Source organism: Sphaerodactylus townsendi, linkage group LG07 (assembly GCF_021028975.2).
Source record: "Sphaerodactylus townsendi isolate TG3544 linkage group LG07, MPM_Stown_v2.3, whole genome shotgun sequence".
NCBI lineage: Eukaryota > Metazoa > Chordata > Lepidosauria > Squamata > Sphaerodactylidae > Sphaerodactylus > Sphaerodactylus townsendi.
The window spans coordinates 111161279-111181702 of NC_059431.1; the positions used below are offsets into that span (position 1 = coordinate 111161279).

General features: G+C 45.0%; 1 protein-coding gene across 1 annotated transcript; it reads left to right on the plus strand.

Annotated features, from left to right (window-relative positions):
- The first annotated feature begins 3346 nt into the window (after positions 1–3346).
- SLC46A2 (solute carrier family 46 member 2) lies at positions 3347–16511 on the plus strand. Its single transcript, XM_048504239.1, has 4 exons — positions 3347–4638; positions 9886–9969; positions 12469–12625; positions 15333–16511. The coding sequence occupies exons 1-4, from the start codon at positions 3600–3602 to the stop codon at positions 15388–15390; spliced, it is 1338 nt and encodes a 445-aa protein (XP_048360196.1). The 5' UTR covers positions 3347–3599; the 3' UTR covers positions 15391–16511.
- Positions 16512–20424: the final 3913 nt, after the last annotated feature.

Below are 20424 nucleotides of genomic sequence, written 5' to 3' on the forward strand. Positions count from 1 at the left end.
ACAGCTCATCATATCACAACTGGCTTATGGATACACACAAACAGGGCTGGGCCTCTGTAATCATAGGCTTTTGACGTAGTTGCAGAGCCAACTATTAGTTAGTTGTGCAAGAACCCAACTGGAAAAAGTAGTTCCAGAGACAACTTCATCGTTACGTATTTTCAAGTGTTTTTCCACTTTGCTACGGAAGGATGAGTCAAGAAAGAAGCCATCTTAAAGGAAATTTCCAGTTGATTCCAGTTAAGCTCACTGTTCTCTGATTCTCTGCGCATGTCAGCCACACATACCTCACACACACAGTGGCAGTTATTTCTCAAGGTCATCTACTCAGACCTGTTACTTAGCTCACACAGTTCAGTTGTGAATCTGGTATGTGAGGGAGAACTCACTTTCACCCTGGAAAGTTCCATGAATACCGCCCAGTGATTGGTTGAAGAGATCAGGAGGTTATAACCAGCATTTAAAAAATAGAGAGAGAGAAGAGTCCTTTACCCTCTCTTCTTTGCTGCCAAGAAGATACTTATATTATCCTCTGGAATTCTTAGCTTTAAGAACCAACTATGCGGTGTTAGTACTCCAGTAAGCTAGTTGGTTAGTTTTGTTATTCTGTGTATTTCACTGCCACTGAACTGTCATGCCTAGAGACATCCTCACCGTTTTCTTTATTTAAGCCTCAGTTGTACCTTTAGATAGAATGGGCTTAATTGTTTTTGTACAGTATTCTGAGGGAGGGAACCTTAGTTAGACCCTGTCCGAAGAAGAAGAAGAAGAAGAAGAAGAAGAAGAAGAAGAAGAAGAAGAAGAAGAAGAAGAAGAAGAAGAAGAAGAAGAAGAAGAAGAAGAGTTGGATTTATATCCCCCCTTTCTCTCCTGTAAGGACACTCAAAGGGGCTTACAAACTCCTTTCCCTTCCCCCCTCACAACGAACAGCCTGCGAGGTAGGTGGGGCTGAGAGAACTCAGAAGAGCTGAGACTAGCACAAGTTCACCCAGCTGCACAGGCTAATCTGAATTCCCCAGATAAGCCTCCACAGGTCAGGTGGCAGAGTGGGGAATCAAACCCGGTTCCTCCAGATTAGAGTACACCTGCTCTTAACCACTATGCCACTGCTGCTCCTTGGCCCAGTGTCCAGCTGAGCCTGTGTCCAGCACCACCCAGGAAGGAAGGAAGGAAGGAAGGAAGGAAGGAAGGAAGGAAGGAAGGAAGGAAGGAAGGAAGGAAGGAAGGAAGGAAGGAAGGAAGGAAGGAAGGAAGGAAGGAAGGATGCAGCAACAATACAGATTTTGCAATGCATAGAGCTCTCTGTATTATTCATGCTCTCACAAACGCCTCTCACCTTAACTATGGGTCAAAACAGGTGTCGATTTGTAGTTTATGCTGTACATATAACTGCTTGACAAGGCCAGCCGTCTGCCACGTATTTGCATGAGATATCAAGGTGATAAAATTTGACTAATTGACAAGATGGTCCAGATTTGCCTTGTTCAAATACTTATGTATATGCTGCATTATGAATGCAGACACACCCTGTTCACATGTTACAGTGACCATATGAATGTATTTTTGTTGAGCATGAGCTAATGCACAACTGAAACCAGGGACGAGGACCTGGATAAATGTGGCGTTTAAATCACACATTAAGCTCTACATGTGCTGAGTGCAAACTGAGACGCGTGTATTTTAAAGGAACACACAGATTTCATGCGCAGTCACTAAGCTTGTGAGCAGGGCTGGAAATAATGTTTTAAGAACAGCGGCGGCTAGTTTACAAGTATCTTGCCACACTCAATGTAAACGTTTTAATCCAGGACAGTGTTTCAGGTTTGTTACATGAGACACTGTATTACAAAGTGTGATGTCATCAAGACTTTTTGCTCCCTTCTGTAATCCCTGGAGTAAGTTTGCAGTTTTAAAAACAGTTTCTTTTCTATTATGAATAAGGTGATGAATGGACGAAACAGGTAAACACACAGGCTCAGTTGTTATTTTGACAGAGCTCATGTTTGATTCGCTGCCTCTCTGTCATTTCTGTCGCACAGTTCAGCGGCCACTAGTTGCTGAGGGACCTCTAGCAAACTTTTTTTGGTTCACAGCGGGTTCGTGCTCAGTTACTTCGGAAACGGCTCTCTGTATTCAACACTCTGCCCCTCCCGCCTTTTTTTTCCTCACACACAAATTATATCTGTTCTGTCTCCAGCAGCAGCTGCGTAGGAGGTTAAGAGCTCGTGTATCTAATCTGGAGGAACCGAGTTTGATTCCCAGCTCTGTCGCCTGAGCTGTGGAGGCTTATCTGGGGAATTCAGATTAGCCTGTACACTCCCACACACGCCAGCTGGGTGACCTTGGGCTAGTCACAGCTTCTCGGAGCTCTCTCAGCCCCACCTACCTCACAGGGTGTTTGTTGTGAGGGGGGGAAGGGCAAGGAGATTGTAAGCCCCTTTGAGTCTCCTGCAGGAGAGAAAGGGGGGATATAAATCCAAACTCCAAAACACCACGGTCTGGTACACTTGTACGCTGAGATGACCATTATGAGTACCTGAGCTTTATATGCAAACAACTGTAGATAGCAGTAGAACGGGAGTGAACACTTGGGGCCCATATGTGCTCAAGAAGGGTGGCTTGCCATTTAATAGTGAAAACAAAACCACAATGCTATGTCCACAAACTGTGTGTGGGTGTGTTGCCTCTGTCCCCATGTTCAGGGACATTTCCTAAATGGGGGTGGAACTTATACAGTACACCTCGACAGCCAGCGTGGTGGTGTGGTTAAGAGCAGGTGCACTCTAAACTGGAGAACTGGAGAATTTATCTGGTGAACTAGATTAGCTTGTGCACTCCCACACATGCCAGCTGGGTGATCTTGGGCTAGTCACAGTTCTTTAGAGCTCTCTCAGCCCCACCTACCTCACAGGGTGTTTGTTGTGAGGGGGGAAGGGCAAGGAGGTTGTAAGCCCCTTTGAGTCTCCTGCAGGAGAGAAAGGGGGGATATAAATCCAAACTCTTCTTCTTCTTCTTCTTCTTCTCCAAGGGACTGCTATTTCCTTATTTTCCTTGACCTCTTCTCCTCATATGCAGACATGAGTTGCAAACAATGCACTGCAACCTCAGAATTGCCCAAGCCCACCCACTCTGGCTGATTCTTTTCTGCTCTGGTTCAATCTTGTACCAGGCAGCGTTGTCTCACCCACACAACCCAGGGCAGGCCCCCCAGGGGAACCTCTCCGGACTTGGTGCATAACTAACTGGGGGAAAACTGACCAGACTACTTTCAATTCCTAAAAAAATGAGGTTGGGAAATTCCCCCATCAAGGCCACGTGACTTCTGAAAGGCAAACCAGGAAGAGCAATAACACCTAGGTGTGGCTTCAGGCACAGACAGAAAAGCAGCCTTCGAAGGCGAAGGAGACAGAGAGGTTTCAGCGAATGGCCCTTCCACTTGTTCAAAGGAAGCAAAGCAGACTTTGCTTGTGCATTGAATGAAGCCAGTCTAGATTTTATGACTGAAATAAACAAAGCCTGGCCTTAACCAACAGCCTCCCTTCCTGGCCTGACCAAGCGGCTGAACAAACGCCAGCTCCTCGCTAGCAAGGTTGGAAACGATGGAGGTGAGAACCTGGATAGAGCCCGTGGTTGCTGCGGCCCAGCTTGCTAGTTCTTTCTACGACACCGGGCTGTTGCTGGTCGCGAAGAACTACTACAACCACACTGCCGCTGCCTCTGAAACCAACAGCGAAAACGCCCAACAGAAAGCCATCTCCAACTTCTACATCATCTACAACCTCCTCCAAGGCCTGACCCCGCTGCTGTCGGCTTACGCTCTGGCTCGGCTGGGCGATGAGAAGAACAGGAAGATCTCCATTTGCGTGCCCCTCCTTGGCTATTTACTCTCCCGGACCCTTCTGCTCCTGGTGATCCTGGTGCCGTGGCCGATCGAAGTGATGTTCGGGGCCACCGTCTTGCATGGTCTGAGCGGAGGGTTCACCACCTACTGGGCCAGCGTCATGGCTGTGGGATCTCAGCACTCCTCAGAGAGCAGGAGATCGCTGCGTCTCATCATTATTGAGCTCATCTATGGCTTAGCTGGCTTCCTGGGGAGCGTAGCATCTGGGCACCTCTTTGTCACTTTCCACCTTGGGTACCAGCAGGGCACAGTGCTGGTTTCTTCCAGCATTGCCTTATATGCTTTTTGTCTTTTCTACAGTCTATTTGTCCTGAAAGTCCCCAAGCCCGCTGGTTCTTGCCCACCTGCTTCCAGGGACATCGACCACCCCAACAGCAAGCTGGCTGATGACGAAGGAGATTTGGCCTTCCAAAAAACTGAGCATCAGCACACTCTGGTACCTTCCAAGCTCATCGTCGCCATGCTGTTTGTAGGGGCCATCATGTACGACTTAGCGGTGGCCGGAGCCATCGATGTGTTGCCGCTCTTTTTGCTCAAAGAGCCCCTCAGCTGGGGACCAGAATATATTGGCTATTCCTATGCTGCTGGCTACGTGATCTTTATCACCAGCTTCCTGGGCGTCTTTGTGTTCTCCAAGTTTTTAAGGGACACCTCAATGATCATGATCGGGATCGTGTCCTTTGCTGCTGGCATCTTCATCATGGCCTTCGTGCGGTGGACGTACCTGTTTTACATTGGTAAGTCAGAGCTCTCGTCCTCCTCTCACTCCATAAGCGTTTGTTTATAGCCTGCCTGTCCTGATCTTCCATTGGAAAACTGAGGACGTCTTACGATGGGTTCAGGGGTGGGATCCAAAAATTTTAGTAACAGGTTCCCTCGCCAGCCACCCCCCCCCCTCAGCAAAGGGGGCAGAGGCATACCTAGGCAAACCTGACCCCTGGGCAAACCCTGAGTTGGATGCCCCCCCCAATGGGCAGCAACCCCACCACAACCCAAAAAATTTTTTTTGCACCAGGTCATTTCTAAATCATCATCACATTATAGAAAATGCCCCAACTCACAAATCTGAACACAGCAATGGTGAAACACACAGGTTCTTTGATAGAGGCTGGTGAGATAAAAGGCACGAAAGGCTGAGAATCCATGAATTGCAGTACCTGGAAGGGATTAACCCAGTCCAGGGAGTTACATTATTAGTCGCAATTGCTATACGGAACCTTCGTGTTCAAAGGCAGTATGCCTCTTGGGGAGGCAAGGGCATGGCGATGGAAAAGTGGACCCAATTAGTAACCCCCTCTCGGCACACACAAATAATTAGTAACCCACTCTCGGGAACTGGTGAGAACCTGTGGGTTCCCACCTCTGGATGGGTTCCTGAGCATTTGGGGTGCTTAGCTTCACAAGCCCTCTAAAACCAGGGACATGCATCCTCTCGTCAAGATGACATAAAGCAAGCTAAGATTCTGCCCTGACGTGGATAGCTAAGGATAGCCCGATCCCGTCAGACCTCAGAAGGTAAGCAGGGTCAGCCATGATTAGTATTTGAAATTGCAGGGTCATTATGCAGAGGCAGTTAATGACAAACCACCTCTGGACATCTCTCAAAGAGCGTGCTCCACTCAATTCTTTGCCTTTCGAGCCAAACCCGTTTCCTTCCAGTCACACCAAACTGTGCGCCTACTCAGCCATTCTCTGCTACACCAGGAAAAGACTATTAATAACCTTTCCAAAAGTGGTGCTTAATACCTAAAGGAACTTTCTTTTTATACCTATGCTTACTTAACCTGCATTGATCCCATTTTATTGCTCAACTGTTTGACTGCAATCAATGGACTATTGTTCCCTGAATAGAAAGGTGTCTCAGTTAGGGGTAATTTAGCAGCAGTAGGCAAGTTTGCAAAAATTGCAGATGGCAAATGACAGTGTAATTTCATTTACAAAGAATGTTTCTGTTTAAAAATGCAGCATCAGGGATGAAACTACTCAGCTTAAAAAACAAGCAGCACTTTGATCCAAGACGTTGTCAAATGCCAGCAGTGGCATAGTGGTTAAGAGCAGGTGTACTCTAATCTGGAGGAACTGGGTTTGAATCCCCGCTCTGCCGCTTGAGCTGTGGAGGCTTATCTGGGGAATTCAGATTAGCCTGTGCACTCCCACACACGCCAGCTGGGTGACCTTGGGCTAGTCACAGTTCTCCTGAGCTCTCTCAGCCCTTCCTACCTTCCCTCGGGGTGTTTCTTGTGAGGGGGGAAGGGCAAGGAGATTGTAAGCCCCTTTGAGTCTCCTGCAGGAGAGAAAGGGGGTTATAAATCCAACTCTTCTTCTTCTTCACACATGCAAAGGGATTCTAGCTACAGGTTGGGGAATACCTGAATATTGGGGGGGATGGAGGGGGGATTGTGGGGGGGATGGAGCCTGGGGAGGGTGGGTTTGAGGAGGGGAGGAGCTTCAGCAGGGAATAATGCCACAGAGTCCACCTTCCACAGCAGCCATCTTCTGCAGGTGACTTGATCTCTGTTACCTGCAGATCAGTTGTAATTCCAGGAGATCTCCAGCCAACACCTGGAAGTTGGCAACTCTACATGGGCATCATTTGACACCTTTTCAACATAAGGGATAGTTAGCATGTAACAAACAACCATTACAGAGAATCCACCATGCGCAAGGCCACCATCTCATCAGAGGCGACCCTAAATATGTGTTTTTAATGGGTGTCCATCAAGGAATTCTTTATATTATTTGCTTCATTTATACTTTGCCATTGTTGGCAATCCAAAGTGGCTTACCTCACTCTCCTCTCATTCATTTTATCCTCATGGGAACCCTCTGACAGTGTGATTGACACAAAGTCCCCCAGCAAACTCACATGATAGAATAGGGATTTTCCTGTAGGACTGATGGATAGCATGTATTGGGTGAGGACAAAGACCCCTAACCTGGATAGTCCAGGCTAGCCTTATCTTATCAGACCTCAGAAGCTAAGCAGGGTCAATACTAGCAAGTATTTGGATGAGAGCTCTCCAAGGAATACCAGGTCATGTCAGAGGAGGGCAATGGTAGACCACCTCTGAATGTATCTGGCCTTGAAACCCCCACTAGTGGTTGCTGGTACATCTGGCCAGTTGCACATCACGCTGGTCCTCAAGGAACAGCACCTGCCCTGGCACTGAGGTCACGGGGAGGCTCTCATTGTGGCACCCACCCCTGCCAAAATACAGGGGCAGGGGCACATGGTAAGAAGATCTGAGCAAGCCCTCCAAAGTTCAAGGTCCAGAGATAAGAAGCAAGGCAAGCTCAGGGGGCCAAGAGTCAAAGAAAGTTGTCCAAAGTAGGGGTGAGCACAATCTTTTTTTTGTTAAATTTCAAGATCAGGTTTTAAAAACTCAGAATTTTTCGGTAAAGCCAAAAAAGCTGATACCCATTGGCTTTACAGTTTTACCCTTTTTTTGGTTTTTAAAAACCCAAACCTGAAATTTACTGGTTTTCCCTGCCACGGCTTCTCAAGTCCACATGGAGAAACCATGGCTGGGAGAGCCCAACTGGGAGTTCTCTTCCTCCTCTGCCACTTCTCAGGTCCATGAGAACTTGTGAAGCAGTGGTGATGGGGAGAACTGAATGCTCAACTTGGCCACACCGAGCTGAGTATTCAGTTCTCCCCCACCCCCCATGACCCCCACCAGGTTTCCCAAGACCACAAGCTGGCAAGGGTAGAGAAGCATTTGAACTGAATGCTGAAGAGTAGCATTCATTTCCAGGTCTCCTCTGCTCCGCCACTGTTTAGTGGACTTGGGAAACCCTGGCAAGGGAGGGAGCTGCTCCAAGAACGGAAAAAGCCAAATCTTATTTGGCTTATTCGGCAACAGGCTTATTCGGCTCTGCCGAATAACCTGACGGTTTCTTTCAGTAAAACAAAAACCTGAAAAAAGCCCTTATAACCGAATCACCGCCCCTAGTCAAAAGTGCAGGAGCCAGAGGTGAAAAAAAATAAGGCAAGGCAGGCAGGGTGAAGTTCTAAGACTCCATTTCCACATGACAACGTCTTTGCGATTGCCAGGGAACAAAACAAGAATTGGTATCAACACATAAAATAGGAGTTTTAACCTCCCAGACCTACACTGGCTCTTTATTGTTTGCAACACCAACAACACAAGACAAGGGAGCTTCAGACTGTCCCACCCACTGTTCTGGGGTCTGCACATCACCATATGATGCTGTCTTTGGCCCCTTCCGCAGCTGCAGAATAATGCACTTTCAATTCACTTCCACAATGGTTTGAGAGTGGATTTTGCTATTCCGCACCGTAAAATCCAGCCACAAAGTGCGTTGAAAGTGGATTGAAAGTGTATTATTCTGCATGTGCGGAAGGGGTCATTGGCTTCATTCTGAAACTTGCATATAGCCACATGACTAGTTTGTTGTTTGTTTACTCAACTTAAGGTAGTTTATACAAGGAAAAGAACCGGCAACCAAGGCTTCGTATGGGTCTTCACTTGCCGACAAGATCTCCATACAGAGAAGGAAGACTGAAAGCTAGGGTTACCAGGCTGTGCTTGAGGAGCAGGTGGGGGGTACAGGTGTCATCTACACCAGACTCCACTTCTCAGAAAAATTAGATGTCTCATTGCTCCAGGAATTGGCAACTTCATTGTTTCTAGGACAGGGGTCTGCAACCTGCTGCTCTCCAGATGTTCATGGACTGCAAATCCCACCAACCCCTGCCAGCATGGCCACTTGGCCATGCTGGCAGGGGCTGATGGGAATTGTAGTCCATGAACATCTGGAGAGCCACAGGTTGCAGACCCCTGTTCTAGGAGTTCCTAGAGGTAGTGACATCACTTGCATTTTTCCAGGAAGTGACCTCACATTGCAAATGCAGCATTTGCAGCATTTGCAATGCAGCAAAGGGTGCCAACAGAGCCTCTTTACGTAGCTACATCTGCACCATGGAACCATATGAAACATTTTTCGGCAGGAGGTGCAATACCTACAAATCAGCGTTTAGTAATTAATGCCATCTTGATGTTACGGGTGTGAAGGAGAAGCAGACAGCAGGAGCAGCATATAACTTATCCAAGAGGACTATGAGTTGCCCAGAGCAACCAGAGCCAAATGCCAACAACAATCAGTGCCAGCTTACCTGTGTAACTCAGTACCTGTGTTACCTGTGTAACTCAACTCAGTACTGTAGAGACTGCTCCACTTGGTTTGTTCGTGGGCCATTGAGAGTCAGCATGATGTAGTGGTTAAGAGCATAGACTCTAATCTGGAGAACCAGGTATGATTCCCCACTCCATGAGCAGCAGTGGCGTAGTAGTTAAGAGCAGGTGCATTCTAAGCTGGAGTAACCAGGTTTGATTCCCCACTCTGCCACTTGAGCTGTGGAGGCTTATCTGGGGAATTCAGATTAGCCTGTGCACTCCCACACACGCCAGCTGGGTGACCTTGGGCTAGTCACAGCTTTTTGGAGCTCTCTCAGCCCCACCTATCTCACAGGGTGTTTGTTGTGAGGGGGGAAGGGCAAGGAGGTTGTCAGCCCCTTTGAGTCTACCTACAGGAGAGAAAGGGGGAATATAAATCCAAACTCTTCTTCTTCTCCTCCACATGAGTAGCAGACTCTTACCTGGTGAATTGGATTTGTTTCCCTGCTCCTACGCATAAAGCCTGCTAGGTGACCTTGGGCTAGTCATAGTTCTCTCAGAACTCTCTCAGCCTCGTGTACCTCACAAGGTGTCTGTTCTAGGGAGAGGAAGGGAAAGTGTTTGTAAGCCACTTTAGGACTCCTTACTGTTGAGAAAAGTGGGGTATAAATCCAATTTCATTTGAAATTCCCAGTCTGCCCCTCAGTAAGAGCCACTTGTCTGAAGTCTCCCAAGTTCCCAGCAGTATCAAGATTTGATGTGGGGGCCTCAAATATATAGCTTACGCTTTCAGTCACACATTACAGTGGACGGTTGGTGAATAGAATCTGTTATCCTTTGTTGCAGCTCGAGGAGTTATGCTGTTTGCCCTCATCCCATTGCCAACCATCAGATCTGCGTTATCCAAACATGTAGAAGGTTCCTCTTATGGTAAGTAAGTGGCTGTTTTTAAGGGTATCAACAGGGAGATTTACTAAAACTCCTTACCGCCAAAGGCTATGCATATGCAACGGGAATTGTGTTGACTCTATAGACCATATTTTACTTTATTGTCCATTTTACACAGGACCCAGAGTCATATACTTGTCACCTCTGCTACTCAAAAAAGAGTATGCATCTGACTTGCAAAAGATTACCTTTCTGTTGGACAGCCCCAGTAGTGATGCAAACGATGCAGTCACCAAATTTTTGGATTTGTATATAAAACAGCGCTTTAGGAGCAAATCCTGAACATCAGCCTTCTCTACCTGTACATTTATTTTAGTTTCCCTCTACTTGGTTAAGTGGATCTGTGTATATAATGTTGTTATGCCAATAAAGGTTCTTTGTTGTTAAAAAAAAAAGGAGAGAGAGAGAGAGAGAGAGAGAGAGAGAGAGAGAGAGAGAGGAGTTCAGAATGAGTCCTTTTTTGTAGACTCCTTTCTATCCTTTCAGTCTGTGGAACCCTACAACAAGCAACACAAGAGACGGTTTGGCTAATTTTGGTTTAATTCCTGACTTACTTGTACAGATGCTCCAAAGAGTAAACCTCCTAGACCTGGTTCATACAATCACCACTCTCTGGCATGAGTTTTGATGTCATTATTATTCTTTGCATAAGCCTTTCCACACCACCTTTCAACTCCTTCCCCCCTCCAAAAGAAGTCTACAAAATATGATAGAATTAAACTGCTGCTAATAATTCAATCTACAGTATAACGCAACGGTGACGAACCTATGGCAAGGGTGCCAGAGGTGGCACTCAGAGCCCTTTCTGTGGGCACGCGTGCACAGAGTTCATCATGTGTGGGGGGGTGGAAAATTCCCCCCCCCACACACACCCAGGCTGGCCTGGGCATGACCTGGGAGTAAGCTCGGTTGCTGGCAATGGGGCTTGCTTCTGAGTAAACTCTCCTAGGGTCATGATTCACCCATTTGAAGCGTTGCATGGTTGCTTCACCAAGCTTACTCCCGAGTAACGTGCGCCTCGGAACCAACTGTTTTTTCTAAACTAAAACCTCAATATTCAGGTTAAATTGCCGTGTTGGCTCTTTGCAATAAATAAGTGGGTTTTGGGTTGCAATTTGGGCACTCAGTCTCGAAAAGGTTCGCCATCACTGGTATAATGAATGCATTGTCCTTATGTGGTTTCTTTTTGTTGTGTTAATTTCGTTCAGTATAACATTCATAGATGGAGATACACTTATAATTTCAAGAGGTCTGTATTGTGGTTCACATTCATTAAATTTACATATATTAAACACCACATTAGTTCCTAGTAGCAGACCGTTGTTCTAGTGGTGCACTTTTGTTTGCTATAGCAAACAATCAAAGCAGAAATCATCCTTTTTTCAAGGGCACATAATATGAACCTCACTGCTTCCCCATACAATATCAGCAGCCTGATTTTACAATTAGCATTTCTGTCTTAAAGTTACAGGTGATTCTGTTGCTTTTATGATAAGCTTTCAGCTCCTGAGCTGTGATACTTCTTCGCCATGCTCATCAGGTGAAATGCAGCAAGGGCTTTCCAGTACTTTTTTGTTAACTGTGCTAATTACAGTAATGAAATATATGGACCTCAGTGACTCCCCCAAGTTTACAGTTTACAGAATGACTAAACCCAAAACAAGATAAGTAATTGCTTCAGCGCTAATTGCATAAATTTGTTGGAAATTTTAGTAGACACTACTATTTTTGTGCGGCAGTAAATCCAGAATTCCTCCCAGCTCTACGTAACGGAGGCAATAAAATCTCAAATATTTATAGGAGCACTTTCCACAATTCAAAATAGGGCCGAGAGAAGAGGCCACCTGATTATCTAGAGCAGCGATGGCGAACCTATGGCATGGGTGCCAGGGGTGGCACTCGGAGCCCTCTCTGTGGGCACGCGCACACAGAGTTCGTCATGTGGGGGGCGGAAAGTCCCCCCCACACACACACACATCTAGGCTGGCCTGGGCCAATGAGCACGATGTGCGCGCACCACAGCGAGCAGGGAGGACTCGGCTGGCGGACCTGGTGCCTGTGCTCTGGGTGGCTGCTGCCTGAGGGGGGGCATGCAGAGGGGGCAGAAATGCTACAGAGGGCCAGAGCAGTGTGCACGGGACTTGCTGGAGGCTAGAGCGGGCTGGCCCCTGCTCAAGCTTGTGGGGCAGAGGAAGAGGAAGCCAACCGGTTTTTTCTAAACTAAAACATCAGCATTCAGGTTAAATTGTCGGGTTGGCACTTTGTGATAAATAAGTGGGGTTTGGGTTGCAATTTGGGCACTCGGTCTCAACCAGGTTCGCCATCACTGATCTAGAGGCTCTTTTGCTTGCTTTTAACAAGCACTCAGTCTCTTCCTATGACCCTTGGTCATTTCAACCAATCAGAGCTTAAGGCAATAAGTGGTTAATGGTAGTTCTAAGGTTTGTTTTACAATATTTTCCCCTCCTTTCTTGTTTCTAGGAAAAGTGTTTGTTCTACTGCAGCTGGCACTCGTGGTGACGGGAGTTGTGACATCAACCGTCTTTAATAAAATCTATCAAAGCACATTGGACTGGTTTGGTGGGTTCAGCTTCCTCTTGTCCAGTGGCATAAGCTGCTTAAGCCTCATCCCTATCAGGTAAGCAAGAATAAGGGGAAACTATTACTCTGAGATTCTAGTCCTGTACATTGGAGAGACACATGAACTGAGCCTTCACGGGCAGGAAACTTTGGCCAGACTGCCACCTGAAACCCAACAAGCTATTCCTAACCCCTATCAAGCACATTTGCCCAAAGATGGGCAGAGCACATGCATGTGCACAAGAAGAAGAGTTGGATTTATATCCCCCCCTTTCTCTCCTGTAAGGAGACTCAAAGGGGCTAACAAACTCCTTACCCTTCCCCTCTCACAAGAAACACCCTGTGAGGTAGGTGTGGCTGAGAGAGCTCCAAAGAACTGAGACTAGCCCAAGATCACCCAGCTGGCATGTGTGGGAGTGCACAAGCTGATCTAGTTCACCAGCTAAGCCTCCACAGCTCAAGTTCTCCAGTTCTCCAGATGACAGTGCACCTGCTCTTAACCACAACACCATGCTGGCTGTCGAGGTGTACTGTATAAGTTCCACCCCCATTTAGGAAGTGTCCCTGAACATGGGGACAGAGGCAACACACCCACACACAGTTTGTGGACATAGCACTGTGGTTTTGTTTTCACTATCAAATGGCAAGCCACCCTCCTTGAGCACATGTGGGCCCCAAGTGTTCACTCCCATTCTACTGCTATCTACTGCTATCTCCCATTCTATATGCTATCTGCATATAGGGCTCAGGTACTTGAAATGGTCGTCTCTCAGTGTACACGTGTACCTATCCACCAGACCCTACGACTACTTCTTGCCAAACGCCCACAAGAGAGGAAGTTATTATTAATCCAGCACACTGTGAACTCCCAGACAGCTGGATTGGGCCACTTTCAGCCCTTAATGCCATAAGACAGTTAAGAGTACAGTGGAACCTCGGTTTTCATTGGCAATCCGTCCGAAAAGAATCGATGAAAACCGAAACCAATGAAAACTGAGGCAAAATTTTCCACAGGAATCAATGTAAATCCAATTAATCTGTTCTAGGCACTCCAAAAAACATACCAAAAACACATTTTTGGTGAATAAACATAGTGTTTAATGCAGAAAACAGTAACAAGCAATAACACTAGGACCAGCTTCAGAGCCAGTGGACCAATGTCGCACCAGAAAGCTGTCCAAAGAGGTCTGTTTCTGACGCCTCTTTAAGATTTGTCTGAAATGGGGCAAGACATCGTCATTAAACAAGTTGCAGACACGGCTTGCAGCAGCTTTGTTCGGGTGATTTTTCTCCCCAAACCCCTGCACCTTACTGCAAATCAATGAAAACCGAGACAAATTTTTCACTGAAAAATATCGATGAAAACCGAAGGCAATGAAAACCGAAGGCAATGAAAACCGAGGTTCCATTGTTTATCATGGATTCCCCAAGATATTAAGTGCATCAGTAAACCTTGGCACAGCAAAGGTTTTGGATGCCTCCACGTACATCTCTGTAGGTTCCACAAAATGACAACAGTTATTCAGTATTATAATTCAAGTTGCTTGCATTCACACCATCCTTTGGCCTTTATTAGGACTGTCCTTGGAGATTGGCTGTTCTGGAGATTTTGGCCTACAACCCTGGAGCTCACAAATCAAATTATTTGCCCATGTGCTTTCATTTCATGTATTAGACTTTTAGTCTGCCCTTTCCAGCAAGCAAGCTCAGGGCAGCTTATGATAACAACCTGCATGTTAAAAACAATAATCACAATATAAAATCCCAGGGGCTTAATGCCTAGCAAAGCAACCAAGGAGACCAATTAACAATTAATTGATACAACCAGGCACGGGCTTATTTACAAGTCTGCTTTGGTACTCTCTTAAAATGTTAATCTAAACATAGATTACGAGATGATGAGAGATTTTCCAAACCTTAAAAAGTAGACTTCTAGAACAGGAATATCATATCCTGTTGGGGCAAGCAAATAAATCATGCTCACCCCTCTCTATCGGAATAATACCGGAGCAGGGGCACATAGCCAAATATCTTGAATTATTAACTGAACCCCAACAGAGATGGATTATCACAAGGGCCAGATCCAATACCTTCCCATCAGCCATTACAAGGGTCGTTACTTATCCATCCCTCTCCAGGATCGGGTTTGTCCACTCTGTAAAAATCAAGTGGAGACTCTTGCTCACATTATTCTTGACTGTCCGAGATATGTGGGCATTAGGAATTTCTCTCCCAGGCTGGCCCTAGACAAATCTGAAAGTGACTCTGACTGTTCTGTTGTGGAGCTTCTGTTAAACAACACAGATGTCATGCTCTTGGAAAAAGTAGCAAAATTTCTTTTACAAGTGACAGAACTTTCTAAGTAATGTATACTGCTATATACAGTCTTCCTGTTTGCGCTTTGAATGTACTCTTGATTTGTATTTCAAAAATGTCTGGCAATGCTTTAGAACCTATTTTTAAATGCCAAATAAAGGTGGTGGTTGTTGTTGAATAAAAACATAGATTACAGTGTAGCTTTGGGGTTGGAGTTGGGGATCAGTAGGCCAAGAGGCAGCCAACGTTTAACCTTCACGGGTTTCTGAGACATCAGCTCCTCATATTGCTACTTCTGCAGATACAATTTTGCCGTCCAACAATTGCATACTGGTCAGTCTCAGTTAAGGAACATGTTCATTTAAAAATAAGGTGTTTGTCTGCTTTGCCTTTCAAGTTCAAATTCATTCTATGTTCTTTCTTTTTTTTCCCCCCCTTACCCTTGGCAGCATCATAGCATACAAGCAACGCACCTCATCCGGTTCACTTGAGATTTTAACTGACTGAGCACAAACGCATGTGGATTTCCTTCAGAAATGGACATTTGGGCCAGAACCTGTTCCAAGGTTGGGTAGCCCAGAGGACCTACTGCTTAAGAAAATTCACTTTTGGACTTCCAGTTAGTTGAATTAGATGTCAAATTCAATCTCGGTGCTTTCATGTGTGTCATGGTGGATGGAATAAAGTTTATACTGAGGAGAATTGGGTGTTGTTTGCTCAGGACAGCCTTGCTGAGGCGTTTTATCCATCAGTTCATTCCCTCACTTCCTTCTCAGTGCCCCCAAAGCAGATATGTGGCACAAAGGAAAGATATTGCTAAAGGAAGGGCCTTGCCCTCCTCTTTTGCATAGAACTAGTTGTTACTAATTCATGGGTTACAGTACTTTGGTTTCGAACCATTGGTTGGGACAGTCAGTCAGACCACAGCTTCATGCGACTGAGTTCTTCGAATATTCAGTAAGCAGAATCTACAACCAAGAAGGGAATACAAACACCAGTGGACAAGAAGATTTCCAAATCGGCCTGGTAGTAGTGACAGCAACATGCAATAGAACTGCACCCATATCTGAACATATTCTTATGAAAGTTGTACCACTTTAAAATAATCAGGTAGTCTTCAGTCACAAATAAGCAAACCGGTATCACAAGCTCTGACAACGCATTTGAATTGTGCTGTGTTCTGCAACGAAACAAGACTGGATCTTGAAAGTCACAGAATATGCAGAGATGGCAAGGCTGACCGCGGTTGTTAGAGACAAGAACACAGACAATTTTCCGAAAGACTGGAAATCCTTTGCGGACTACTAACTGAAAACATATTCAAACAGAGAAACAGCGGCAGGATTCGAGACTGAAATGAACAGAGCACATTGGATTAAGACAACTTTATAAGAAAGACTACAAGTGAAAAAATGTAGATATTAATTGTAAGTACAGAGTCAGAATTATGCTTGGATCCTTAGTGAGGTAGCTGGAAGTCACCATATATGTGCGTAGGGTTCGTGTATGTATGTTCCCACCCCCCTTTTCTACCCTTTAGCATTGCTATTGTGGGGGGAGGGAAACTAGATCGGGTTTCTTCTTTGTCTTTCTGTATATGTGTTGTTCAGATGTGTGCAATAAATAAAAATTCTCAAGAAGAATTGTGCCATATTCTCTCTGGGTCTTACAGCGGAACACAGCAATGTTAGTATTTATAAGGTTGCACCCATCTCCACCAAGTCCGCCTTCTGGACTTGGATGCCCTCCTACATGGTGCCTTTACTCAGTGAGTAGTACCACTACCCAAAAAGCCCTAGTGCACAAGAGTCAGTCCGCTCGCTCTCCCCTTTGATTGTATTTACAGCCCTGGATACAACAACTGATGGTACAAAGAATTTATACCCCATAAGTAGTGAAGTGCTCCAAGCTGCTTTTACTGTGGCTACCATACTTCTGAGTAGCAATATTGGGACAGTAATGGGGTATAAGAAGCCTGGTGGTTAAGCCTCCATCTTTTAGAGTGCAAGGAAAGGATCAGAATGTGCATGGAGTGGTTTTAGCCAGGGCAATTGGCGCACATCGTGTAGCAAACACAGCTGGATTGGCATCTGAGTGTACACTTGACCGTCTTAACATGAACCTGAAGCCACCAGTTCAGCCCTCTCTCGGACTGGCTATTGCAATTATTAGAATATGCGGCATATGACAAATTATCCAATATAATTAATAATAATACTATGGACAAATTTCTAGAAATATGGCAACCTTTAATGAAGTTTCTACAATTGAAGGAAGAATATAAGAGGTTATATAAATATTCGCAATGTTGACTTGATGAAAATAAGACTGGAAGAAATTGTATAAAGGAAATAATATTATTCAATGTAATGTACATAGAATTAATGAATAAGAGCTTAAGAATTAAGGAAAATATTAATAACAATAACGGGAAAGCTAAGTGGAGGTCTTTTCTTGGTCTTCTCTTCTATCTTCTTTAATCAAACTTTCTTCTTTCATCTCCTTCTGCTTCTATGCCGCTATGTCTGATTCTTAATATACAGTTAGTAACTCTCAATTTGTATCTTTTCCCCCTCTTTTTCACTTTTCTCTTTTACTCTAGCAATCATGATATTGGATTAGTATTATACATGGTTTCTGCATTATATGGTATATATGAAAGATAACCTAAAAGCAATCGTAAATGTACAGTGAATAATGTGGAAAATTGGATTGTGAATTTTAATTAGGTGAAATAAATACAAACTATTTTCAAAAATAAAAAAAATCCACCAGCCCTCTTTCATTTGACTTGTACAGACACACATTTAAATCTCTCTCCTATAAATCAATCCAGACCTGGATAGCCCAGATAAGCCCAATCTCGTCAGGCTTGGAGGCCAAGCAGCATTGTCCATGGTTAGCATTTGGTTGGGAGACCACCAGGCCTGCTGTACAGAGGACAGCAATGGCAAACCACCTCTGAACATCTCTTGCCATGAAAACCCTATAGAGGTAAATTTCGTTGTGCGTGCACAATGACAATAAAATGCTTATGCTTATAAGTTGGTTGTGACTTGATGGCACTTTCTACCACCAGTAGGCTATCAAAGTCTTTGAGAGAAATTGCCCTCTTCTGCAGCTCAGTAGACTTGCTTGACATTTTCAGTAAGCTTTTTGAAAGTGTTCCCCAAGGTCTAAAACTTGGTCTGTACTTAAAAACTTGGTCTCCAAGATCTGTACTTAAAGGTCTGTAAAAAAGGTCTCCAAGGTCTGTACTTAAAAACATGAGAAAGGGCCTGCTGGATCAGACCAGAGTCTATCTAGTCCAGCACTCTGCTACTCGCAGTGGCCCACCAGGTGCCTTTGGGAGCTCACGTGCAGGATGTGAAAGCAATGGCCTGCTGCTGCTGCTGCTGCTGCTGCTCCTGAGCACCTGGTCTGCTAAGGCATTTGCAATCTCAGATCAAGGAGGATCAAGATTGGTAGCCATAGATCCTCCATAAATCTGTCCAAGCCCCTTTGAAAACTATCCAGCTTAGTGGCCATCACCACCTCCTGTGGCAACATGTTCCAAACACCAATCACACGTTGCGTGAAGAAATGTTTCCTTTTATTAGTCCTAACTCTTCCCCCCAGCATTTTCAATGTATGTACTTAAGGCATCATACAGGATAAAAGAATAGTTAGACAACATGGCAATTGGTAAAGAAATGTAATACATTTATTGGTCCATTCCTTTTAGTAAATGAGAAAAGAAACAGTATTCAAAAATGTACACATGTAAGTTTAATCAAGCATTACAAATTAGTTCCCCCATTCAAAAAGTTTCAATTACATAATTAACACAATACTTTTATATACACACACGCATATATGAAAAGGTGAGCACACCATTACTAGCACCTGGCTAGACACTTGGGGCACAATCCACTGGGAAATTCTCCCGCACAAGCCCCACTGTGCTCATTCTTTTCAAGGGGACCTGTGCTGAACTTCCCGGTTAGTTGTGGCCTTACATTCCAAGCGTTTATACCGGTTTAAAATGCTCAATTTCCAAGGTGTATTCAACCATATATCCCTGGATGTGAACAGAGAACCAACATGTACAGTATCTACTACCTGGAAATTCATAGCTTTAATTTTGGCGACAAATTCTTTTATTGTAAATATAGTACCTTTCAGCTTGTTGGGACGTTCTGTGTACAGCCATCATTTTAATCTTTTCATCATTGTTAGCTAAGAATTTTATTTTTTTTCACTATTACAATATTGTGGCTTTGAGTTTGACTTCTAAGACGGGAATGAAAGACCAAACAATAAAGTTCACTAAATAGATTTCACAAGCTCAGAAGTCGTGTTGTTTTGTTGAAACAGGTACTACCAAAACTCTATGGTTTTTCTCAGATACATTAAGTCAGTTCCTTGCATAGAGTTTTCTAGCCATTGAAAGGCAGAATAGATTCCACAGCAGACGTGGGCTGTCTGCGCATCTGTCAAAGAATTCTTGAATGGCAGGAGGCCAAGTCACTCTACCGAGCAAGATTTTGTACACTGGTGTCTATAACACTAACTACGATGAAGAATCAAGGGAAGATGCACATTTTCAGAAGTTTGTGGAAGGTACATGCAAGAGAGTAAAGATTTTCACCATCAGACCGCCACAGATTGTGCACCAGCGTACAAACAGAGGCCTAAAATGTTGGATCTGCTCACCACTGTAGAGTGATACTCAATGGCTGCCCAATGGATTCTCTCAGGCTACGGTTACTACCGAAGGCTTTTCTCAAGTCAAAAATACATTTGAGAGAAAACCTGAAGGAGGGGGCCGACTTCAGCCATGCATTAATTGAACTGGAAAGATCTCTGCAGCATTGCTGAGTGGCTGGGGGAGGGGGTATCAATGTTCTGCTCATCTCCTCAGAAGCAGCCACGCTCTAGAACAGCTGTTCCTCAGTGTTGTGCCCACAGGTGTGCTACCTGGCACCCACTCCTTTGTTGTCCCGAACTTCTCTTTCTCAAAGCTAAAACACAAATCCTGGCTTTCCTTCACCTCACTGACGCAAAAGGTACCTCAGAAAAAGCCATGGGGGCATCCTTTTTGTGCTTGTATGTGGTAGGTGCTGGGTGCCACATTTTGTGGTTGGTCGTGCCTTTTCCATAGCAGCCATTCTGTGATGTGGCCCACCAACTTCCTCAAAATCCCCAGGCTCAAGAGTCTAAGGAAAGTGCTTAGCTTGATGCTGCCCTGATGGGGAAAGTGAGACACTCCCTTATCTTCAGTGGTGGGATTCAAATAATTTAACAACCGGTTCCGGTGGCGGGATTCAAATAATTTAACTGGTTGTTTACAAGCACCATTTTAACAACCAGTTCTGCTGGTGAGAACCTGCTGGATCCCACCACTTATCTTGCATAGCAGAATTCCCATTTCTCAACTGCCATACAGAAGTTAGCCAGCTAGCAGCATGCCTTCTCTTTCTCTCCTGAGACAGAACCAGAACTCAAACCCGGAACTTTTAATTTCCCTTTTTCAGCCAGCCTCTCAATTACACTGCTGTA